The sequence below is a fragment of the Pleuronectes platessa genome, chromosome 14 (assembly GCF_947347685.1).
Source record: "Pleuronectes platessa chromosome 14, fPlePla1.1, whole genome shotgun sequence".
NCBI classification, from domain to species: Eukaryota; Metazoa; Chordata; class Actinopteri; order Pleuronectiformes; family Pleuronectidae; genus Pleuronectes; species Pleuronectes platessa.
In genome coordinates, this window is record NC_070639.1 from 14,710,800 (window position 1) to 14,737,307 (window position 26,508).

Genomic DNA, 26,508 nt, shown 5'->3' on the forward strand with positions numbered 1-26,508 from the left:
CAATTAGTCCTGACGGATGTCGGGGGGGGGGTTGCTTTGTTCGCGGAGTGTCTGCCAACATAATCCTATTTAAAGGCGTCAGGTTTGAGACACTCAGGTTGTAACAGAGCAAAGATCTTTTTTTTAACGAGAGGAAAAATGTGATAAGAGTTAATCCCGGTGACCTAGTAAGAGTGTGTTTGTGTCTGTGTGAGTTCTACTGATGGTTCTGAGAATGTCTCCAAAGTTCAGCGTGTGCTCGGGGCTCGCCGTCTCATGCCCAGCGTCATCAGGCCAACAGTTTCTCACTCACACACGCCTCAAAGGACAGAGAGCACGAGTGGCACAATGATATGTTTATTGAGAGGCTTTGGATAATAGAAAAGGTGGTGGCTGCTGCTGGAATGTCACAACCATCGACAAGAAACATGGACATGGACTCCCTAATCTAGACACACACACACTCAACCACACACACACACACTCAACCACACACACCCACACAGACACACACACACACTCTTCATTCCCTTCACACGAGAAGAAAGAACTTACAGCAAAATGCACAGGACGAGACAGTATCACAGTTTCTACGAGCTCATTTCTACATGGAAAAATGTCACAGTATACACATATGAGGGAGATTTTCTTCATAGGCACAGCAAAAGCAATAAAATGTATTAAATCTCAACAACGACGAAATAACGATTTAGAAAATAAGAACATCTTCAGGAAAACCTCTGGCTCCCAGATGGACTGAATGTTTACACTGGATTTGAGGTGGGAACATCTGCCTCTCCAGCTCCCCCCCGCAGGGTCTCGAGCTAAAGGTCACACTCATAGCAAAAGGAGAAAATGGTGTACGGGCCCATGCGTAAAAAGATGGAAGGACAGAAAAATGTCTGCATGTGTTTTCTCATATCTTCTCCAGAGTAAGAAATCAGTTCATCTGGAAACCTTCCCACTGTGTACGTCTTCATATGATCTCTTCCTTTACATATACACATTTAGGGAATCGCAGAACTTGGGACCAGAACATTTAATATAAATGTAATCCCAGGTCAGTCAGAAGAAAAGAAGCTATTAGAGCGTTTTTAGTCGACATACAGCTCCACTGGTCCAAGTCCAGCGGCTTTTTGAAATTTACGAGTAGATAACATACAGACAATATCACGGAACGTCACTTTTTTTGTTGCTCTTCTTCTATATTTGCAATTCAAGTTCAGAAAGTTCAGTGTGCTGTTCCGTCTGCGCAGAGCTCTCGACAAGTCCGCTAAATATATAACAAGGTAATCATCGATAATTTAGCAGCCCCCCCACTCCTCTACTCGTCACGCTGACCCAACAACAACACAGAGACAGACCCTCACACTTCTTCCTAACCCATTCTTTGGAAAATCTTGTGTGCAGATGCCCCCCCTCCCCTCCCCCCTCCCTTAGTTTTTTTTTTTTTTTTTTTAAATAACATCTATCATAGCAGCTGGATTGTGGGAAAGCACGGTGATGTAGCTCGCACCGAAGCCTTGTACGTTAAATGAGTGCTGCTGAGTGGTAAGCTGGTGTTTGTCCTTTGTGTGAAGGGGACACACACACGTTTGTTTCACTAGAGAACTAGGTTTGGTTGTTGTTTATTTTGTCAGTACTCTACGGGAGCCTCAAGGATCCACAGTAAAACAAGGAAGCACCGGGGCAATGAGCAGTTGGACGACCCACAAAATAACATCTTAAAAACTGAAGAGTATTGCTGGCATTTACAGTCAGTTCCCACATGACTGCGTCAATAGAAAAACTAATCTAACTCATGATTGCTTTAAATTAGAATTTAAATGTCCCATTTTATTCTTTTGGATTTCCATTCGTGATATTTAACGTAGGTACCAGTACACTAAAAGCTGAATTTAACTGAACCGGAGTTCTCGTCAGACTGAACCCTGATTGGCTGAAAAATCTAACTCTCATTAGAATGAGGTAAATCTGCTGGTGGAGGTCCACCCATCCAACAAACAATACAGGGTCCTGATTGGCCATATTGTATTCGCTCTATAATGAGAGCCAATCAGAATCAATTCAAGGTGTGTTGTGTTTTGCTAGTTATGCTGCGTTCATGTGACATCATAGTTATCAGGTTCCCACTTGTACAAGTTGATTCATATTATTATCCAAGCAACTGAGTAATGATGCTGTTGTATATATATATATATTATAAATATTTAATGTATTTGCCTGAATACGTCTCAAAGCCAGAACAGACATCTCCTACCAGCCTAGATCTGTCATAAACAACACTGCCCTCTTCGACTCTTTATGACATGGACAATGCATTAGTCTAAAAATGGACCCACAGAGTCCATGTTCAAACATCACAGCACACGACCCTACCGTCCATTAAATATTGTCTTGCTGCTTAACGGAGCTTTTAGGTTATCTTGGTCAAATGATATGATCATGTCATTTCTACCAGGTCCACGTGCTAATGTGAGCCATCAAGGGTAATCATATCACACAAACCAGACCAATTACAGGTCGTCAAACTGGTTGTGAAATTGGGGACATGCACGTTACTGTCACTAAAGAAATTCTGAATTCGTGATATTTGTGTGAGTTTTTTTTTTTTCTTTGATAGAATTTCATAGTCCCGGGTCTGAATGTCCCGGTCTGTGCTACTGGCTGAAGGAGCCACAGTACCACGGTGATACTATTGCTTCACACACGGCAGATCACAATGAACGCTGGATGCTCTGTGGCAGTGTAAAAAGCAACAACACAAAAATCCAACACACACAGCGATGGGATGGCACTGGGTGGAAGGATTTTCAGCCAAATCGAGTCAGTTTGAGATAAAACTTTTCATCTTCACAGCTAAAATGGTTAATCACAGTGGCAATGGTTTTATGGCTGTGTGTTATATCTTTGTGTGTGTGTAGGTGAGTGTTTTCCTGAATGAGAGACAGACGTGCTGTGTGCTTGTTTAGATAAGCCTGTGCCTGGATATACAGTACTGCATCCAATGTTTGAGAGTGAGTGTGTCAGCTCGGCAGATGGAGTTTGATTCTCACCACTGGGAAATCTCAATCCCACAATGCACTGGGAGCGGCGCCAAATGAGGAAGCAGAAGCAGACGCAGCAGCAGCAGCAATGAGGAACCATCACAGCTTGAATAATGGAAAAAATGTGATTTCCCTCGCTCTCCTTTCTGTTGCTGTTCCTCCTGGACCGGCCATTGTTGTGCTATCTTTCAACTGATTTGGGTCTATAGCATGAGTCGATGCTTCACTGATGAGCATAAAGCACAAACACATCTATCACAGGCGCAGTAAAAACCGATTAACACCGATCACAAAGGAAAACTGGGACAGACGGCCATAAAAACAAATCCAAAATAAAAAAACAAACGTGTCATTGTTAAGTCTACAGAGGAAATCATTCCAAATCTGCCCTGCTTTTACATGGGATCTCTTCTGTATTCCAGGGTTTTCCCGAATCCCCCTTCAGTCTGTAGGAATGTTCTTTGTTGGTGTGCTGAGTTGAAGAGGGACAAAGGACGGAGGAGCTGATGATGACGTTTTCCCAGCATCCCCAAAACACAGCATATCACACACAACTACAACCAGCAGTCAACATGAGGACTCAGTACAGCAGTAACCAGTAAAAGCACAAGGGTGTTACAAAAGGAACAAGGTGCTCCCAGTAAAACGGGAGGGGATGGAAACATGAGCTGCGAAAAACCATTACGATGTGTCAAAGCAAAGTTATGACATCATATTCCTCCGCCCACAGCAAGTTGGGTTCAGATCTGAAGAATCTAATAATTTTCATGGTGTATGAGTATGTGTGTGTTTGTGTATGTGAGGGTTTGACCGACATGTGATTTTGCAGCTAGTATAGAGCCAGAATTTAGCGTTTTAATCTACTTCCATTATCAAAAGAGAATTGAATGTAATAATATTTCAATAACTGCATTGTAAAACCTCAGAAAATTATTTAAGTATTTTGAAACTGTTTATTGAAATCCAGACTAATGACATTAAGGCAAAGTGGAGCATGTGTCATTGTGTTTTTTTTTTTTTTATATAGATATCTGCTAAAATCAGGAAATAATCTGATGTCAACTTCCAAGTATCTATGGCCGCAAAATCACATATCCATCTAACCCTCAAGTGTGTTTACACATGTGCGTATGTTAGCTCGCTCACAGAGACAAACAGAAAACATGTCTTCCGTCCCCTGTAGCCCTTCTTTGGCGGGTCTGGAACAAAAACAAGGTCTTGACTTCCCAAATAACCAATCACAGTCCGTGGTGGATGCAAGATTGTCAAAATAAAACGCTATGGACAGCGAAAAAAAACTGAAAAAAAGGGAGGAAGAGGAAAGCGGCTGGTTTGTTCGAGTTGAAGGTCTGTGTCTGACGTCTTCTTCGGGGAGGAGTCCTTATCGAGGTTATCGTACTACTGCAGTCCCAGTAACTGGAGGCTGGTCTCCCAGAGGCTCAGCTTGAGCTGGGGGTCAAAGGTCGGGGGTGTTGTCATCTCCCTGCACCCATTGGACCAGTAGCCTTCTCCGTACTCCCCCTCCAGGGCTGGTGATAGGGCAGCGTGCAACACAGTGGCAGCGCCCTGTACAGGGGTCTGTGGACGACAGACACACAAACACATGCACCAGCTGAATAAAAAAAGGAATGAGAGAGTCTGCAGGATGACAAGTTCAACAACAAGTTATCGCCGCGAAAACAAAGAACGTGTTTGTGTGTGTGTGTATGAACGCCAGAGGACGGCTAATGTCAGTGTCTGTTAGTGTCAGCGAAAAGAAGGCTCAGGGTACGTGCCTGTGTGTGTGCCTGTGTGTGCGTGCGTGCGTGTGTCTGCATGCATAAGTGTGCGTGAGTGTTAGAGTTGATGCTTTTTAACAATGATCTCAGTGTCAGCTGTGAGACCAGGAGCAGTTTCAGAGCAGAGAGGGGATCACATTCTGCGAGCATCAACACTGACAAAGGCATACTCTGTGTGTGTGTGTGTGTGTGTGTGTGTGTGTGTGTGTGTGTGTGTGTGTGTGTGTGTTTGAATAAATATGCCTTAGTTCTCCTCAATATTTCCCCAAAATCTGTTAAAAAAAATATTGTTATATTGTTGTATCTGATACTACCAAAGATGCTGCTCAACAATATTCACCAATAACAATGACTGTGTTCTCACAACATGTTGGTGTTGTGAGGACACATGTTGGTTGCATATTCTTTTTAAAGAGCGTCAGAAAATCAAAAAGCTTTCATTAATCAGTTATACATTAGAGGCAGCATGTGGCCACATCACATTCAGATAAATAATATAATAAAATCATTTTTTATGTCACTTTTCTTGAGAAAGTTGCAAAGTGCTGCACAGAAAAAAAGGAAAGTTTTTTTTTCAACACAAGACCCACTCAAGTGGTGGCTCATGGGGGGATATAAGCCCTTAGGAGCACTCCACATTGTATTTCAATAAAATAGCATAGGTCTAGTGGTTCTCAGACATTTAAATAAACACCTGTTACAGTTTTATTTAATTTGTTTTACTTTGTGTGTGTGTGCTGATGATTTACATGCATGAGTTTGTGTGATGCATGTGTTTGTGTATGTGGGGCAGAACCCTCCCACAGGTTGCGCTCGGAGACAAATGCCTGTGACAATCGTGGTTTTGGTCTCAAACACGCACACGTCTCCTTCCATTAAATCCCAGAGACATTAACAGCAGCCTGCGGCCAGCGCTTTCAGCTATGCAGGAAATGTTTAAATATATACGACACAGTGAAGAGCCTGCTTAGATTTTTTTTTTTGCACTTCCATTTTTAGCTATGTGGAGGGACCGTGTGCATTTGTGTGCGCATGAATGAGTGTTTGTGTTTCAAATTTAGAATATCATCTGCAGTCGAGTCGGTGTTTCAGGTCACCGTGGTGACAACAGCAGTGACAGACGCAGCTCCCTTCTAGGAATGCAGACAATGAATGCTGCAAAGCTACTGAATTTTTTTTAGTACAAAAGTCAATCAAAGTTGATCTATGGGTGAATAAAGCAGATGAAAGTCACCCCAGTGTTTTACCTTCAGAAGCAGGGGGGCAAGGGCGCTGTGTGCCAGGTGGAGGGGCTTCCAGAGGTGGCAGTAGAGAGCAGTGTCCACCATGCCAGGGTCCACAGCACATGAAGTCACTGGGAAGCCTCCGTGCTGTAGCTCCTGCTGGAGGTGGGAGCTAAATACCAGCTGGGCCAGTTTACTGTGACAGTAAGCAGCATGGGCTGAATAACACTGGCTGAAGAGAGAGAGAGAGGAAGTAAGACAGAATGTCAGACATTTGTATGAAAGGATGAGAGGGTAGAGGGCAGGTAAACAGCTGCCTCGCTTTTGTTCAGTTCATTCAATTAAGCTACTGCCACAATAGAAATACAATTCTCATTAAATAAGAACTTATCCTTGTTCAGCAGGATGAGTTTGTCCTACACTGGAAACTTAACACTGATACAATATACACAAACTAGACTAGAAAGGTAATTGAGGACAATGTCCCAACTCGGGATTCATTTTAATTTGAGTGAGAAAACAGAAGAGAAGCAGTTTGCATAATCAGTTGCATTTTTTTTTTGAAGATCTGATCATCCCTGAAAAGTAATAACAAGGTAATAAGGTGCATTCTTCCACTCATGCAAGAAAACACACAGGAAGATATTCCTCCTTAAGATATTCCAGAAGTTGCCGGTAACCAAATATTTTATATCTTGCAAGGGTCCTTGTCTTTAACAAGCAACCTACAGCCACCATGATGATCTGCCTGTTGAAATCTAAGTCCAAGTCCTGTGTGACAACAGGACTTGGGGAGAAATACAGGGAGAGTTTTGTTTGTTTTATCCTTTTCCAAAGATCCTACAGATCACTACAACAGACTTGTTCAGATTTGATAACATGTGAGAGTCTTTGCTCACAGCCATGATCCACAGACCAGCCCAATGGCAAATGAAACAACACAATGAAGACGTTGGGGCTGCTGATATTTCCGGACAGCAGTGCTGCTCTCTGGCAGGATACTGAACCAACTGGAGCCAACAGCTACTAACGCCAGAAGAAACTGAGGAGCTTGTGTTTGTGATGCCAGTACAGAGCGTGAGCAGGTGAGCGCGACAGGTTTGCCCTGGAAATCTTTAACCAAATAAAACAGTACAGAAGCCCAAACACTCACTTCTCTTTTCTTGACAGGTTCCCTGAACATTTCTCTCATGTAGTTTTCAGCCAGAGATAAACACAAATATCAAATTTTGGGCTTAAAATATTCTTTCAAATGAAACACCACAACATGCGAGTGTGTGGAGGCGTGTGAATGCGTGTGTGTGTATGTTTGAACCTACCGGCTGTTTAAATCGTTAAGTCGGACCTCGCCGATGCGGTGGGCGGAGGAGGAGACGTTGACCACACGAGAGAAGTGACCACACTTCCCAGAATCCTTGAGTGTGTCCAGGAGCAGCCAGGTCAACAGGAAGTGACCCAGGTAGTTCACCCCAAAGTGCTGCTCAAATCCATCTTCAGTGCGGCGCTCGGGAACCAGCATGACACCCGCTAGACATAGAAAATGGACAAAGAGGCAAGTCAGCTTTTTTATAAGCATTTATTTTAAGCATGGTGCAGAATAAAATGTAAACAATTTACAAATTGTTTAATATATCAATATTTTTAAATCCTAAGAGTCTCTAATATCCCTGGAGTGGTCAGCCCAGCTATTGACGTGTGTTCTTTACAGCGCATTCTTACATTAACTTTAACTGGCATGTTGCTTTCAAACAAGAGTCGGTAAACATGAAATGGAAATCCCTCCGTTTAAGGTTTTACATGAGCTTTGATTACTGGTGACGGTAAAAATCCTCTGTGGCTTGCTTATCAATAAGGACACAGACCTTCCAGAGGGCTTCAGTTCAGGGCAGAGTCTGACTGATTTGTCTGTAGACGATCAAATTTTCTTTTTCTATCACACTGTTTCTATCATACTGTTTCTATCATACTGTATATTTAAGCCATCTGACACGGCCGGGAGAGTTCATTGGTCAATAAGCTGTCACTAACTGATTAAAAACAACCGCATTGTTCTTCTTCCAGTACTTAAATGGGAAATACTATATGTTATAGATTTGTCAGTGAGTCCAAAGCCGAGTTTAATACTTCAAATTCAGGTGATAGCATTTAAATTACACTGCTGTTTCGAGGATCCCTATTTTCCTCACTAATTACTTTATAATCTAACATTGCAGACAATCCACATGTGGCGGGAACAAGACATTTCCATCACTCACCATTATTGATAAGTATGTTTAGTGGCAGGCCCTGCTGCTTGAAGCGTTGGACAAATTGATGGACAGACTGCAAAGAGGCGAGGTCCAGCTTCTTGAACTCGACTGATATGGAGAGACACACACGCACACACACAGAGAGAAGCACATACATTAGAGCCATTGCAAACGGATTATTTCTGCTAGTCGTTTTGGCAGTACGACATCAAAGAGTGTATTAATCATGAGACTTGGTGGGGCCTTACAGTAGGACACTGGCAGTGCTACACTTTCTCTCTACATCCTATAAAACCTTATACTTCTACCTGAACCCCAATCATATTAAACAAGCACTGCAATTGTAATATACTGAGATAAAGGCAGCAAAGCAATTAGACATATTCTTATTTATGGCCAGCAAATTATATGGGGTTGTGGGATTTATGGGCGTGTCTGTCTGTCACATGATTGCTCCAGCCTGTAGAAGTGTGTATATTGTGGACACGCACAATATACTGTTTTGTGTCGGTTTGAGACATAGTCATAGCCAGTACATTGTGGGTTTTGTGCTAGGCTACTTCCTTTGGGAGCATAGACATTAGTAAATCTTTGGTTTAACTACGGGCTTTGCACAAACTCTTATCAGTTACAGGTACTGGCCTCTCCTTTTTTGAAGAGCTTCACTTACATTTGCCATTTCACCTTATTTTTGTTTGATGACAAAACATCACTTTTTTTCGTCTTCCTTCTCGATCTGGATTCATTTCACATGTGTTACTCCCCTAGTTCATTCCCTAGTGTTTAGCACGGATGTAATAACAGCACATTTCAGTCACTGAGATTTCATCTCTTTCTTTAGATCACAGAAATGCAACTAAAAACATAAAAACAGTAGAATAATATACAAATTTGAATAATACAGTAAGAAACCTGCAGTATGGCCTGACTGATGATTTCTTACAACGCATTCTCTACTGTGGTTTCTTAGGTTGGCAGGTGTAACCATCGATTTATTCTACACAAGTAAAGTAACGTTGTATTCCATTTTCTGAATAGGCAGGTGACAGGGGGAATATGCTATATATTTATAGATCGACATGAACCTTGCTGGGATACAATAATTTTGAGAAATCTTTTATCAGGTACCATGCAACACAAAGGCACTAACATTTTGCAGGAAGAATACAAAAAGGGCCATATCTTTCATATATCGAGAGCATAATATCTTGTTCCCCCCAATGACTGGAGTGAGTGTGTAGAGGGTCAAATATAATGGACAAGGACAGGAAGAGGCCTGAGAGGGAGCAAGGGGAAGGAGAGTTGATCGAACTGATAGAGGAAAAGGCCACCACCACAGATGAGAGTGCAGCCGTCCCCGATGAAGCTTTGATAGCGCCTTATCTCCAAGCCACGCCATTCAACTCCTGCTGTGTGTGTGTGTGTGTGTGTGTGGGCTTCTGTGTGTGTGTGTGTGTGTGTGTGTGCGCGTGCTTCTGTGTGTGAGAAAAATAAGGACAGAGAGAGAGAGCAACACAGACGTAGAAAGGAAAGAAACACAAGCAGAGAAGTATGTGTGTTCATGTCAATGAAAATACGTTTGTAACAGAATATGTATGCATTTAAAAATGACTACAAAGTAAATTTGAGTGTTTGCACATGTGCATTGGCCTGACGTGCCTTTGTGCGTTTGTCTGTTTGGTGCATGCTGCTCCTTTCCTGTCCTCTTCACTGGGCTCCCTTGAGGCCAGTCCCTATCTGACAGGCCAGTCATATCTAGAAAGCCCACTGGGAGTGAAACGCCATCGATCGGGGCGTTGCTGTCAGCCCTGAATTCAGATCCCAGGAGCTTCTATAAAGCTCAGCTTCCTCAGCTCGAAAGCCAAACGCACCCTGACTGTGTTTTTGGTCGACAGAAACTGCCTATGGAGACGTGCACTGAATCCATTCATGTCTCCATTTATTTCATCAAACTTCATGTTAACGTACTTAACATGGGAGGAAACCAAATTAAAGGGTTACTTTAATCATTGAATTTGAAACCAATTTCGAGTTGATTTTATGTAATCTGAAGTCGGCCTGACTTCTTGGAAAGCAGACGTTTTCTATGACATTCAACTTGATCTTTCAGTATGTTTAGGTATAAGCCATAAGCAGCCATAAAAGGTTGTTTATGTCCATATTATTCAATTGTATGCATCTTAACTGACATATCCCTTATTTCATTGTGATTAGCATCTTTATTTTAACTGTTCTCTCTCACACCAAGCTAAAATCTACAATGATTCCACTTTTAGTTTGATGACATTGCACCAGTTTTCAAAATTTTACCACAATCTGGCCATACAGTGGGGTAACGGCCTTCACTACTTTCCTTTTGCCTTCACCTGAGTTTTGCAACAGTGTGGATGGAAAAGCAAACGCAAGTGTTTCACAACTGTGTTTATAATTGTGGACACTTAATGTGATTACAAATGGCTCCTGCCACATCATTGCACATTTAGAGCAACTACAGTGACAAAAGAGACACTGAAAAAATGAACATCCTGTTCCAACTGAGATTCCTTCTATAACTCATTATACTGAGCGTCCAGATTCATCCAGCTTTTAACAAAAGTAAGATTTAACGAAGGTCATACATGTTATACAAATAAAACGAATACAATCATCAGTTAAATTTAGACAATAAATTTAGGAATTTTAATGCATTTAACTGACTAATCTGGGTGATAAGAATTGGTAAGAGGCACAATTATGTTCAAGGTATAAATAGTATCCTCTGCTTTAGCTGGTGCTTCTTTGCGAAAACTTATACAAAATATAATGAGGGAGAACTTCCTGCTTCTTCTATCAGAAATCCCCTCAATCCACCTGGCTTAAACATGCATCATGCATCCTGATTGTCAGCACAGGTAATATTAAGCCGGATTATACCTAACTCTGATATGAAAATGCATCACTGGAAAATCCCATTGAATTCCTCCTCTGCTTCCCAACAGGCCAGAGATCTTGTATTACTCACATGCTCTGCATCTGACAGAAATAATATGTGAATTTAATATGGTCCAACCATATTCAGAAATGTTTGAATGTGTTTTGTGTGCCTGAAACCCAACACAGTATGAAATGGTAGACAAGTCACAGGATATTCTGTATTCCTATTACATTTTGAATCACACCAGTGTCTCACTTCATCTCTCTCCTTCATAATAATATTGTCAAAATATAAAGAGGGGAAATGCAAAAGGAGGAATGAAAAGTTCTGCAACAAACTCTTATGAGACCCGGAAAAATAAAGTATAAATCGTTTCATTTTGAACTGTCTCATAAACAACATAGGGATACCTGCACATTTAAAGTCTGGGCATTTAGCCAGTATTCCACAGACTTCAGCTGATGTTGCTGAGGCCAAGCTGGACTGTGCTTTTGTCTGTAATCATTACACTCTTCCCGTACTCGTTGACATGATCCTTGGCATTGTGGTGAAGACTGGTAGTGAAGAGAGGCAGTGGAGCGAGCAGAATCTCGGCGGCAGCAAAAATGTGGTGCGATCAGTGACAGTTGGCCCCAGCAGGTTCAGGCCGCATTCCAACAAAACCAAGGGTAATGGGATGTGGGACTTGGTCCAGATGGATATTAAGGTATGGGACTCACACCCAAGCCAGATGGTAAGCATGTGTCAGCAAGGTGCATGGACAACATACAATGGATAATAGGATCTCATAGTCTTAGCTTTGTAAGGATGAACCTTTCTGCAAATTCCTCATCCAATTGGTCTCTATTGCCGGCACCATGACCATTAGGTGAATGTATATCTTGGGTCTATCTGTAGCCTAATTTACCAAATTCAGCATCTCAGGACACCAAGGTGTGGAATCGCATTTGTGAAAACAGAAGGAATATTAAAATCTCCACTAAAAAACCCAAGCAGACTTTCTTTGAACAGTACATGACTAGTTGATAAAGGTGGAGTAGGGAAAGCCACTCAGGTTCCTTGAGAAAATTGAGGACACCACCTTTAGTGACAGGGATGACCTCAGAAACACAGAAACAGGTGGTCAATCTGGAGCTTACACTGCCCTGAGAGGAGTGAAACAATTTTGAGTATGCAGAACTGGTGGAGGAGTGCTGCAGAAGAGCCGCACGCACGGTGAATGTCAATCTAAATGACGAGCAGGAGCTTTGCAAGAAAATCTCTGTGCAAAGCTGACAGCCTCCTGGGCATCACTGGTGCACACAAAAAAAGAAGCCAGCAGCAGAGCTTCAGAGACAGCAGGGAAATCCTCCGGAGGGCTGTGGATCAGGAGGGTCAAGCTGTGGTCTAATGTCTGAAGTTGAAAGACCCACAACACCTGATGACCCAAGACACTATCACTGATGATGTGTCCAAGTGTATCAATAAATCTATGCTACAAATTACAGAATATAGAGCCATAAAGACTGTGTTTTAAGGCAAGACTAAATGAATTATAGGTCATAATATGAAACCAATATGTTCCTACACTGACTTCAGTGTCTGCCGGGGGTTTGCAGTCTGGGTTATTATCTATTTTGAGCAAATCAAATAAGCCTGCAAACATTTACTGCAGGGGTGATGACTCAATCATGACTAGACCAAAATAGTGAATGAAACTTGCAGTTGAAAGAAAAAAAGCTCAGGTGTAATGTGTAATATTGCCTTGATCTTAAGTGGTATAATGATTTCTTGATTGAATGGGTTATAGTGTTACTTTTTAAATAAAAATTTGTCTTTATAAAAAAGTAAGTAATCAGAGGCTGAAAAAGTTAATTGGAGTGAAAAGGCTTTGGTAAAATAACTGAAGCTTTTGGTGGAAGGAAGCAGCACCTGAAATGAAAAATAATTGAATGTGCTATGCAGAAACACTGACCATGACCATGCAAACGCACACTCACACAGACACACACACACACACACACACACAGGTTGACTTGCTTCACACCGTTAATCTAGGCCTATAGTTTGCGGCAAAGTGTTACTTTCAAGTGCAGCATGACTAAAGGTAGTGGACAGACTGCACTGCCTGTGGCAAAAATACACCCAGTAACTGCATGTGATGTGTATTTGTGTGCAAATGTGTGAATTTATAATTTTACGTGAAATAGCTAAAGCCTCATTGACTACAGCTCACTTGCAGTCTTAAGTCATTAGCATATTTCCACAAGATTGTTCTTGAGGTTTTCTGGGCCTTATACCTTTGTTTCACTCCATTATGGCACCAAATGGTACCAAACACACCTTCACATATTTATATCTAGTGTTTGTTAGATAGAGAGAGGGGGAGATGAAAAGTATATATCTATATATACACTTGAGTTAGATGAATGGTGCAATGCTATAGTTCTCAAAATACCAATTCTTTGATAGGAAATGTAGATATACCAGCAAGTGGAGGTGATTGGGCAGCTAGTGTGGTTGTACATCAACATGGCTTGGCTTGGAAGCTTTTTTTCACTAGACTTACATTTCCTGAATCTCGAAGGTGGCCTGTCCGGGTTCAAAACAGAATAAGACTAATGATTTTTCCTTTAATTGCATTAAAGGTGATTCAAATGACCAGTCTCTATTTTCTATTGTATACAATATATAAGCATACTTTGTGAAATTAATCTGTGTGTGTAGTGACAACTTGGAATCTCTTGAGTGACCTCTGCAAATGTCCATAAGGCCTGGCAAGACAAAAAATGGATTCTGGTGACCAGAGAGAAAAAACCTTCTTGCTAGTCCTTCAATGTTTTTTTTTTATCCAAGAGCATTTGTCCTCTCAACTCATTCAGTTTAGCTGCACGTTAACAGCTGTAATGATGCTTGAGATTGGCCTTTTCATCACTGCCAGTGATCAGTAATAATTTGTCCATTTTCCAAGTCCAAGTGCAAATCTACTTTTGTTTCCTTGCCAGTCCCCATGATGATTGACGGAAGAGTTGCATGTGTGTTTCGTCTTTCACCATGACCTGCCAGGCATACAGCCAGGAAGTAAAATATTCTATTATTTTACATTATTTCTATTCTAGAAAAAAAAACGTTATTGCTAATAAGAATTTTTTTCATATTACTGATTTGCTTTTTTGTATTAATGGATTGCCTTGCGGGACAATCAAACTGCGTCACGGGCCACATATGGCCCGTAGGCCAGGCGTTCCACGCCCCTGGTGTATATCATGAGCAGTCTCCCATTTCATAACGGACTAATGTGCAAATGCTAGGAAAGATGCCAAAGGGTGTATGGACAGAGATGTTTAAAGCTCCTGCTTCACATACTAATGAGAATCCATTACTGTTGCATTCAAATATGCGCACGCACACACACATACACACACACACACGCACGCATGCACACCCACACGCCAACACATTCTCATTCAGTGCACAAGCATCTGGCTACAGACACCCCTCTTGTCCCCTATGCCTCAGTGCCTGCCAATTACAAAAGAAGTAATCAATTCCACCACGGCCCCGTCCAGGGAAATCGACTTCAATGACACCAGCTACATGGCTGCTGTCTCTGTACCTGACAGCCACTTACACACAAGCAGGGACCCAGCCACCCATCTTTCTGCTGCTCTCCACTGCGAGGCCGGGCAAGACAAACCACTGCTTGCTTCCCAATTGGCAGCACTACACGTTACATCATACCTAACCTGTATCCAACTGTACCAGGAAGAATGACAGCATGTATTTATCCTGTCTGATTGATGCATAAGGGACAAGCGTTCGTAAGTGCATGAGGCTCAAGTGGAAAGAATGTGAAGAAGAGGAGAGTTTATAATAGCTTACAGTATGTCTATAGGACGACAGCAAAGAAAGAGAACGAGTGCAGCTTAAAGTTTTGATATATAGTGACAAAAGTAATAATAGTAAAGAAATGGCTTTTTGCCATTTTGTCACTGCCTCGGCTCCTTGCTGCCAGGCAATGACCCGAGCTTCTCATCAAAGGTCCAGTTTGTAGGATTTAGTGGCATCTTAATGGTTAGGTTGCAGATTGCAACGAACTGAAAAGCCCTCCCATCACTCATCCTTTCCTGTGGGAGGAGAGAGTGATGCAAGAGGAGTGCTGGGAGGCGAGGGGAAGGTAATGTGAAAAAGATTCCAGTGATGTAAAAATGAAAAAGGTCCGCTCTAAAGCCAGTGTTTTGGTTGTTTGTTTTGTGATGCTGCAGAAACATTGTGGTGCAACATGGAGGACTCAAGGATTTGAAGAGCTCATTCTAATTTAAGTAAATTAGAACAAATTAGGCAACGATACTCTGATGAAAGCATAATTATTAATATTATCTTAAATTACTGTCAATAGATTCCCCCAAATCCAATTAACTAGGCCTTTAAACTGTGTTTTGATACTCCATATTTGCAGACGTCATTCTTGGTGTGTTCGCACCAAACGCAAAATGATATTAGGATCACTTTACTTACTTGCAAGTGGCCTCAGGATCAGGGGAGGCAAATAAATCGACTTCCTGTCGTGAAGCAAATCCGCTGTGTAGCTTTGCATGGAGTATAACTTTGGTGAACTTTAACCAATGACGTATCTGTAAACGTGCCCAGACCCTAAAGTTGTGTCTTTTTGTGTCTTTGTATTGACTTTGTATGAAATCTCATCACGCAAAGAAGTAGCCTCACGTTTGGTTTGGATGCACCAATCAGTCTCACGATCACAGTGTCAGTGGTTTTAATGTTACCTGATGAACAGTGTTCTCTGTTGACTCTACAGACAATACAGTGTTCGATTAAAGTACGTATGAAGTAGGCTAAACTAAGGACCTCTTCAGACGTAATGATCATACCTCATTAATGCAGTGGTATAAATCTTTGAGCATCCTCTGAGTTAAGAAGCTGCAGACAAACCCTGCTAGGTGGATCAGACTCCAGGATGTTTGGTACACAGAAGGATAACTCACGAGGCATCTCAGTCATGAGACTACGGTGGAATTGATGATGCTGTGAAGGTCAGCTGCATCCATTCCTCAACATGTGAGTTACAGAGAACACTTTAAGGTTTCGGTAATGGATGGTAGTACATCGCTTTGTGGCTATAATTTGTCTCTTCTCATATGCATCTCTTCGTCTGCACCTCCATTTCCTCCTTAACCCATCTCCCGTCATTTTTTCCTATATTTGTAAATTTTTCATGCTCTCCTCCTCCATTTCTACGTCTCTCCCGACTCCCCTCACATTTTCGTTTACTTTTCTCCCCTCGTGTTCTTTTCAGCTCTTTCCCTATATTTTCCTTCTCCTCACAGTGCATCAACCAACAATCCTGACAGTGTATACTTGGCATGAAAGCGCTGTCTGTGTTTGTGTGTGTGTAAGCCTGCAAGTGTGCAATTACGTCTGTGTCTGGAAAAGACTGTAAAAACAAGCCTTAGGGACACACAGATGCACCTCTGCCCTTTATCTTCAAACACTGGCATACTAAAACAAACGCACATGTACACAAAGGTTTAGTGTGTCTGTGGGTGGTTGTGTGTTTGTTCTTAGGGATGTTCGCAATGTTACCTTTGGCCTCTTTATACTCCTCACAGATCCTTCTGACGGCTGCCAGGCCCTCACGCTCATCCCTCCCACCTGAAGGAGAGACACACACAGATTAATACAATGTTTGACAAGCCCTTAGAGGCTTTTATACAATAATAGTGTTTGTGTCTTTTGTCACTCAGATTTTTAAGTATATTATATAATGGTTCAGTGTTTAGAAAAAATTTAAAATGTTAAAGTAACAAAAATATGTTTGTACTTTAACATCAGATACAGTACATTAGATCATTTAATATTTTTAACACCTGCAAATGCCCGGGTGTGAGATGCCGTCATTGACTTGGACTGTTTACAGAGAACGACTGCATACAAATGAACTTCGCATCTATTACATAGGATAAGAAAGAAATTAGCAAGGTACAAATATAGGGAAGAGACAGAGGAGGATGAGGAAGATAACGGGGCTTATATCTAAATTATTATTTTATTGCCAACAAATTATTGCTGACAATAAATCAATTAGATGTTCCAGTCAATTCAGTCAATCTACAAAACAGCAGTTAAATATAAACTGTTCACTTCTCAAATGTAGGGAATAAATGCACATAAAAATGTATACTCACACACGCAAACTCTCTTCCTATTCAAACTCATTCACACAAATAGCCTCACTCTCATTTTCTCTTTGCAAACACAAACACACAGACACACTAATCTTGGATTATCACGCAGGCCTTTTCAAGGGCACAGCATCATTTACCCTGATGCACTGCGGTTCAGGCTCGATGTGGCTCTTCAGGATGACGTGTTACAAGGGTAACACAAATACACATATTCAGGACAGACCCACACAGATTTCACACACATACAGCTGTTTTCTTTCTTTACACAAATAGCTGTTGTTCAAAAGGCCTCTCTGCTCAGGAACCGGCCCTCAATGAAAATGCTGCATATCCTTACATTTCTGCTTCTGGTAAAAGCTCTCTATTAAAATAGCCACTGATTAAAAATATGCCCAGAGGAAATAATTTGCCTACTAGATATTTTTGGGCTTGGGGTTGAAAACATAACCTAATTTTTTCACATCAAAATGTCTGCAAAATGCTGAGCATGATACAGAATAGGAAAGTTACAAGTAAACTTCCCCATATTTATAAACTAGCTAAGGCATCAGTTCAACTAAAGCTTGAAACCAAATCTTACATGCAGCACAAAGTGCACTGAGCAAATGTCCAACTGATGTGGTTGCATTCCCATCCTGCACCCACATTGTTTAAATAGCGAACGCACTTGCAACCTTCTGAAGGAACATGGGAGTGTTGGTCTTAGTACATTTTTGACACATTGCTAAATCAAGGCATTGGACAGCTTTTGATCAATTTAACTGAGTATCTTGTATTTTTTTCCTCTCTGGACTTTATTTATGGCTGCGGCTGTCACCTAGATGTCTGTTTTGCACTGTTGCACCTCAGCAAAGTCAAATTCCCTCTTGATACCTGGAAATCCATCATTAAAAGCCAAGGTCTAAGTGTGAGTCAATTTGACCTTACTAGGAGATGGCACTCAAATTGGTTTATCGCATGTTACGCCCAAAACACTCTTATAGAACATGTGTCAGACGTTTGTTCGAAACAGTCTGACATCCAAACATATTTTCTAATAACAACCCCACATAAAAATGACCTAGCGGTGTGTCGGTTTCCTGTCCTGTGACACAATCTGATGAAGAACCTTGAATTTTAAAATGCTGTGGTTGGTTTAGCCCCGAGAGAGACTCTGATAAAACAGTGGGTTCATTTTATGACAGGATATCATGTTGTGTGCTGTGGCTGCGATCAAAAGCAGAGAAATCATTTGTCTGGCGCTTTGATCAATCTGCTGCTAATCTATACGTGAATGATTGGATCACGCAGAAAAACAAGGGTCTGTCAGTGAGACATTATTCAGGTTTGGTGGAGCAGACTGATTGCTTTGAATGAAAAATGTATTTATGAATGATTTTTCAGAAGACGGAATTATTTTCTACTGTGCTGGAAGGTTCAAAATTACTTATAACTCATAACTAATTTTTTATGATGGGTCAGATTAATGAGAGTTTGTCCCACAAAAAGTCGGTTTCAGTTTTTCTGATATGAGATGTTTTTTGTTAAATGACGAAGATTATAAAAAGGCAGCTTTTTTTCTGGGTGTTTTGTGAGTGAATTTCTCAGCATTTACAAAACTAGGCTTATACTGTAATGGATAAGAAAATGTTCCCATGGAAAACATTGCAAACCTGCTTGCCTCTTGGGTAATGGATCAGGAAAACAATCATGCAGCAGCTTGACTGATAGTTCACTGATAAAATTTAATTTAGTCGCATTTAACCAATTTGGCCTCCAGAGGATTATTTTTCCATGGAAGCAAATGTGATAACAGAAGACAAGGATGGCTTCCTTTGTACGTCCTGTTTATCGATCCCACATATCACAATGTGTCATTTCATGGAAAACCTAATCCAGCTGCTATCCGGCGTCTTTGAGAGGCTGCTAAAGAATTTATTATCATCGGCATTGAACTTTTGAAGGAATTAAAATGGGGAAATGGAAGAAGAAGAAATCTGTAAATGTTGATAACTTTTAAAAATGTACCTGATTTAAAACTCCATCAGTACCCTTATCACATCAGTTATAGTAGCTGAGAGAATGATAAAGGATCTATCCATGTTTTTTGGGTAAAATAAAGCTCATTGCATTAAAGTAAATGTGTGTAAACGCTTAACAAACTAACACAATATTAGAGTACAGCCTCAAACAGATAAACAGATAGAGTACAGCTTCAGATTAAACAGATTATTATTTTATTTTATTATCTTAGTGGGATGTACTGGTGTTTATGCAGGAGCACAATATTTTCCAACACAGAATAATTTAAGTGTAATTGTTTCTCTTAAATATATTCCCTTTCAATCAAAACCTACTCAAAAACACTTCAAGGCAAATTGCACACTGATAAATCTCCATCTCTGGCATTTGCCGGTGCACGGGCTCAAACCATTAACTCCCCTCACGCAAGCACTCTGCTCCCACTCCACCTGAAATATGCATCCACTCCGTTATGAGAGTCGGATCTATTTTACCACCAAATATTATCTCAAGAGGTGGGGGGGAAATTGAAAATGGAGATAGACTCTTTCCTGCAAGATCAGCTTCAATACACACGCAATTGTCTGTGTCTATCACGCACACTTGAAGTTCTTCATGTATTGATTCTGTGTGTGTGTGTAATCATACAGAGCACAGCTCTCAAGTCTCGTTATCTTCTGCTCAAACCGTCTCCAAGGATATACTCTGACACGGACTTTGCGGTGTACTCGGAATGAATAAAGCTTGACTTTTCTTCAAAGTTTTCAAACTCGTGAACTGAATGGAAAAACCGGTCTCACCCTGGCAGCCAAACCGCATTAAAACATATTGCTGTACTGTGCACAGCATATTGAAGCAGTAATGTACTGCACCTTAAGTGGGTATTTTAAGAAAATTTATTTTAAAATATTCTCTGCCAACCCATTTTATTTGTATTTCAGGAATCATCGCAAAACAGAGTGATGTGAAAAGCTCCCATAAAGTCAAGCCCCCTCCACTCCTTCGACCACCTCCCTTCCATCAACACAAATACCACAAAACAAGACTAACATTTTATTATCGGCACATAATACGGTTGGACAATAAATCCTTACATCCCATGAGAGATCCTGTCACATCCAGATATCGACATAAATCGATACTCATTAGTTTCTTAACCGAGAAAAACTTTGGGGCCATGTTTTTTTTTTAGATGCAACCTAAGTTAATAGTGTTTCAGTCCACTGTGGGGACAAATTGCCCACTACGGATTTGTGATGTGTGTGTTGTGTGTCACATTCAGGCAACAGAGCTCCCTTCTAAAAGAGAGGCTTCTTCTGTTGCCTGAAGGCTCATTTTCTGCCTGAACATATGCTATGTAGAAGAACACAAATCATATATTCATATTGCTGTAAAGAGAGATTTTTTTAAAGGTAACATTTAGTTTTTCTATTGTCAGCCAACATGTATACTCATATTGCAAAGCCCTGGCAAATATTATCATATTTTAACTGTGATGAGAAATTGTGGAGCCTGTATGTGGGGGATGGAGCCAATCCCAGCTGACATTTGATGAAAACACCCTGCACGGGTCACCGCACATCCCAGGACCAACATAGGACAAACAGTCAGATTGTGGGAAGAATTCGAGTAATCCGCAGAAAACCCACACTGCCGCAGGGAGCACATGTATGTAAACTCCAAACAGAAAGACCCCGGCCTCTGTGTCATTAGCAGAGACCATGCGCTCTCCAAGGTGCTGAATCAAGAGTTCAGACTGTTTCAGAAAGCCTCTTAAACTCCAGCCTTCATTACTTTACTGTTTAATTGTTAATACACAATTAACAAATGTGCATGAGCAACATTATCTTCCAGTTAATTTGCATTTGCAGTCTCTGGACAAGGAGTACAACCTCTCTACAATGTGTAAATAAGGTGATCAAACTCAAGTGGGTATTTATACAGAATGTAAAATATTAAATCCCTAAGTAGCTGTTGTCAACAAGTGAAGTACTAACCCATCACAGCTACCACAGGGAGTTCAGTGGTTTAACATGATGATTGAGTTGAGCTGAAACCAAACCCAGTGACTGTACAAATAGAGTAAAGAGTCAAACTGGATCCTGATAGCTTAATGGGCACAGCAGAAACGACACCAGTCCCTACGGGACGCTACGTTTGAGGAGTTGCTAATGGCAGTTAGCTCAGCTGCCAGTTCTGGGGTGTTGCTGAGAGAGATGTTGGAGGAAAAACGGGAAAACGCACTTCCTCCAATGACAGAACCCTCCAGACAAAAAGAACAAAGCACAATAATACAAACAATTAAACACAGTGGAATCTTACCACCAATGTGTCTCCAACAAAGATAAAGCTATAACCAGCTTGTGTGAAGCTGTTTGGTAGATCATGATAAAGGATATCAAAGAAACAGTGTCAATGTTTTAAGAAAAACTTTGACGAATAGGGTTGTTACTGTAATAATAATTTCACACTTAAATTTCTGCTAAACCTGTTACTGAGAAGAAAAGTTTGAAATGCACAAAAAATATCAACATATAGTCCAGAGCGTGTGGAAAGAGCAAACTGCACACATGTGAACATGACCGCAGCATTCATCCCTCTTTAACAGTGGAATTTATTTTCATCAGTTTCACCACAGGGCAACAAACACCCACTGACATCACAAGTGGGATTATTGCTCCAGCTCCGGCTCACTGGCATCAACATCAAACCCTAAATGATAAACAAAACACATGAGCTGAACTGTTAATATAAGTGGGAGACAGGGAGGACATCATAGGTACTGATCTTGATCAACATATTTTAGGAAGTGGCTGCGGGGAATAAAAGATGAGGGAGTGATCAATGGAGAACATTTCCTTGGTGAGAAGGTACAAAGTGGCACTTTAAGGAGGAAAGCAAAAAAGTGATGCACCATATAAATGTATACGACATAAGGGGTTCATTCATTTGATAATGTCTGCGCAGTACCCACACACACACACACACACACACACACACACACACGCACACGCACACGCACACGCACACGCACACGCACACACACGCACACGCACACACGCAATCTCACGCTCTTCATCTGTTTTTTTATAATCTTTTACGCAAATCCTTTGAAAAGAGCAACAATGTCCAGAGTTTGGTTATCACAGGCTTTCTTTATTTATTATATTTAAAATAAAAGCTGTCCTTTTTTACCAACACATTTAAAAATAAATACTTATACTTTGTAGGTAGTCAGTATTTTTGTGCTCTGTAAAATGATGACGTTTCTCACATACTACAAGAAATTCAGTCCATTCCACTCTGAGACTTCGCTGGGTCTCTTCCAAAAGCAAATACCACTAAATATTTAACAATAACCATGGAACAATACAAGACCTTGTTTCATGCAAAACGTAAATTTGCATTTCACACTCAATTGGTTATTAACCTTTAAATCCCGACAGAGCTCAAAAATCATCTCACAGTTTAGCATCACATATTTTCTAATGATGAAGACAAACCTTGAAACGGATCAGCGGGGCGTCGAGAGGCATCTGAATGTGCCACTGACCTTCTGATACTAATTAAGGATTTCTGTCAGCAACAGGCTTTTACACAGATGATTCCTTCAACATTTTGGTTCACTGTACAATACGCATTGCTTTTGATAAGGGTATATCTCTGAAGCCTTTTATCCTCGCTGTCGCTCCACCAACAGAGAGCCATCCTCCTTCAACTAAACTGGATGTAGTACATGATACACCAGGACACCATACAAAGATAGGCACTGCATCGAATAAGGTTGATAGTTCTGACTACTGCACTGCACCTGAAGATTGTGATACTGGTAATAATACCATCATGATATTACAGTGGCAAGGAAATTAACGATATTAACCATTTCATTAATTTTCTCCATTCAAGCGGGAAAGACTATCACCTGTCAAACTGACAACACACAACACTGTCAGAAACACGTCGGCCTACAAACCAATCAATGTCAAGTAGGTAGACACAATCCATGTAAGGTGTATGTCATACAAAATCCCTGAATTGCAATCTGAAACCAAAACTAATTGAATCAAATGGAACAAAGAAAGAAACCTTGGTTTGGACTTTCAGGTATGAAAACATCCAAACACTCTTTAACCCCATGGAGCCTTAAATACAACTGATTGATTCACAAAAATAGGTATTTTGACATGTTTTCCTTTTGATATCCCTCATGCAGACCATAGAGCATTTGCTTTGATTGTCTGGGTTAATATTTGCCTCCTAGACTTTCCAAGGACCTTGATTGCAACTGCTTTCATCTGCATCTATTTTAGAGTAAAGGTAAAAGAAAAAAAGGCACTGTGATGACAGTGGATTATTGTGTTTATGGTGCTGTTTACGAAAAGTCATTACTCCTAACTACAATTCCTGTGTCGTTTTTCAAATTGATTGACAGGGATTCAATTAAATGTGCTGACATTTCCTACTACACACAGCCTGACAGAAGCCTTTTGGGTTCTCCCTGTGCTGCCGCTGATCACCCAGCTGAAAACTCATTTAGGCCCATTTAGCAGTGATTAAGGGCGTTTTCACTATCATCTCTAAGGTTGCTGTGCCACCAGCTTTACACCTGCTTAAGCTGTGAGTGCGTTGACAGATTGCCTTGTCAAGCTCACTGCTGTGGGCAGGTGGTTATAACCTGTGCATAATTTACTTTAATGGATGTAAAGTCAAAATATTCTGAATATATTAACGTATCAAATCATCCAGCAGGCTCAACAAAATCACAATTTTATTCTGTTCTAGTCCCAAGCCTAAAGAAAGATAAACTTTCTGACAGAAACCAACACATGTTTGGTTTAATACGCCATTATATAGATCTATTGAGGCTTTATGTGTAATGCTGCAACAGTTACAAAAGTGTTGACATATCTATTTGTCTTAAAAGCTGGAGTCCATCCACACAAATCCATGGTTTTCAGCCCGATATAATATTTTCTCCTCATAAATTCTCAAGGCTAAATACATTACAAAGGAGAAGAAGGCTACTCCTCCTCAAAGAAACTTTTATAAAGCAACGAGAGAATGAGAGAGAACTTACAAAAGGGTTTGTGACTCAGAAAATTGAGAGTCTGCCATTTGAAGAACAGTGCTCACCAACCAACGTTTTTTCTTTTCTTTTATCTTCTTATCTCCATGCTTATTTTTGTCCATCATTTATTGTGTTCTTACATGTTTTATAGCTTTCTCTTTTTGTATTAGCTGTTTAATAACTGTGAAGCACCAAAGGTTATCATTAATATTACCATTTCATTTTTGAGTGAAAACAAATGTGAGTAAGCCTGAGGGGAAATCTCTTTGACATACACGTGTGTTTACCCTGTATCTCCTGCCATGCTTGTGTGTCTCATTTGTGTGGCGGTCTCATACTGTACCTATGATAACGTGCACGCCCAGTCTGGCCATGTGGCGGACTACCTCATAGCCGATTCCCCTGCCCCCTCCTGTCACTATGGCAACCTTGCCATCTTGTCTGGGCATCTCTGGCAGAGGCAGAAGAGGACACACAGATATCAGGGAGAATGTCATTTGATAAGGAAGCTACTTCAAGATGGGACACTTTTTCAAAACAAGAGAAGTCCTTGTAGTTACACTTGTAGATAGTGTGCAAATCTCAAACTGACTTTATTTAGTTTTTTTAATGCAGGTTGTACTGTGAAAGGACTTTCCCTAGCTTTCTTAAACGATGAATGAATGGAGTCGCTTGTGTGTTCTTAAATCACCTGAATAATAATTTTGTATAACTGCTAACTTCCTGCCTCTTTCCTGAAAAATATATTTAGGACTGGGCAATAAATTAATATCAGTAATCATAAATATAATTTTCATTTATAACAATATATTAAAGTTTCAATAAATATCTATGGCATGCTCATTTATGCATTGTGCCAGCACAGTGAGGAGGTTTAACACACAATAGATATTTTCTGATTGTACAGAAAAGTCTAAGCCCCCACTAACGAAATTATAACTGCTTGATATCATTTTGGGTAATATCGCCCAGCCCTATATTAAATCACTTCATATCACTCACAGTATGGTTAAATGTCTTTGGAGTGCACTGTATGTAAGAGATGTTTAACACAAACTCCTGTATTTTTTTTACTCAAATGTAGTTATAAGTATGACGTCATTTTATATATTATATAAGTATAAGTATAGAATAAATAAAACTAGTATAGTATAAGTATATACTTTATACTTATAGTTAATGGAAAAAGTATATTTACAAGTATAACTCTATATCAATAGTATAAGTATGAAGTCATATTTTTATGTATATATATGATGATGACCATGTTGCATGACATGTGTACCTGTTCTATACAGTATACAGGCATTTGTCACTGTAGGTCTAACATTCAAAAACAATAATAACCTAAACATTCATGTGAAGTGAGTTGCTGCAAAATATAGTTTTTAATCTACAATTCATATTAGATTTGTTGACGTCATTGTCAAGCCTCATCATTGACCTGTGGCTGTGATACGTTCTGTCCTCTCGTGAACAGCCACCACAGACCAAGCCACGTTATAAAAAGTGGTTATTTAAGCCCACGTAGCTTGCTGACAAACGCAGACACTTTGAAAACGATCACTTCATGTTAAAATTAACTGTTAAGCTGTTCTGGTGAATTCGGCTGATATAAGACACCAAATAGAGGCTAATGTCTCTAGTGTTTTGACTCCTTTCTCTCTAAAAACTAGCTAACGCGGCTAGCTTAGCGTCTGACACACGTTACAGGACCACGGTGACAGCCCGGTTTAAAGAATGGCTCCTACAGGCACAAAGTAACGTTACGATGTGTAACTAACGGCCGTGCATCACTCACAGTACAACCTGACAGGGACACAACACAGCAGTGGGTGAACCATAGACTGTGCGTGGAGGTGAAGGAACGCAGCAGCACAGCGGACAACTTTATCGGGAGTGGAACCGACCTGGCAGCCGGAACGCTCTGGTGAACAGCTGGAGCAGTAGCACCTTGAACCCGAGCAGGTAGAGCCTGAGCACCGGGAGGAGACGAGACCGGAGAGGGAACATGTCTGTCAGGACCTGAGGAGGAGCACAGAGGAGCACCTCACTCTAAACGGTACT

The 26,508-nt window shown here is 40.7% G+C and overlaps 1 protein-coding gene across 1 annotated transcript; it reads right to left on the reverse strand.

Annotated features, from left to right (window-relative positions):
• Positions 1 to 320: 320 nt before the first annotated feature.
• LOC128455852 (dehydrogenase/reductase SDR family member on chromosome X) lies at positions 321 to 26,508 on the reverse strand. The gene is made up of 7 exons (XM_053439771.1): positions 26,352 to 26,508; positions 24,785 to 24,892; positions 16,771 to 16,839; positions 8,283 to 8,384; positions 7,347 to 7,554; positions 6,052 to 6,259; positions 321 to 4,604 (listed from the first exon to the last, which is right to left on the reverse strand). The coding sequence occupies exons 1-7, from the start codon at positions 26,452 to 26,454 to the stop codon at positions 4,425 to 4,427; spliced, it is 978 nt and encodes a 325-aa protein (XP_053295746.1). The 5' UTR covers positions 26,455 to 26,508; the 3' UTR covers positions 321 to 4,424.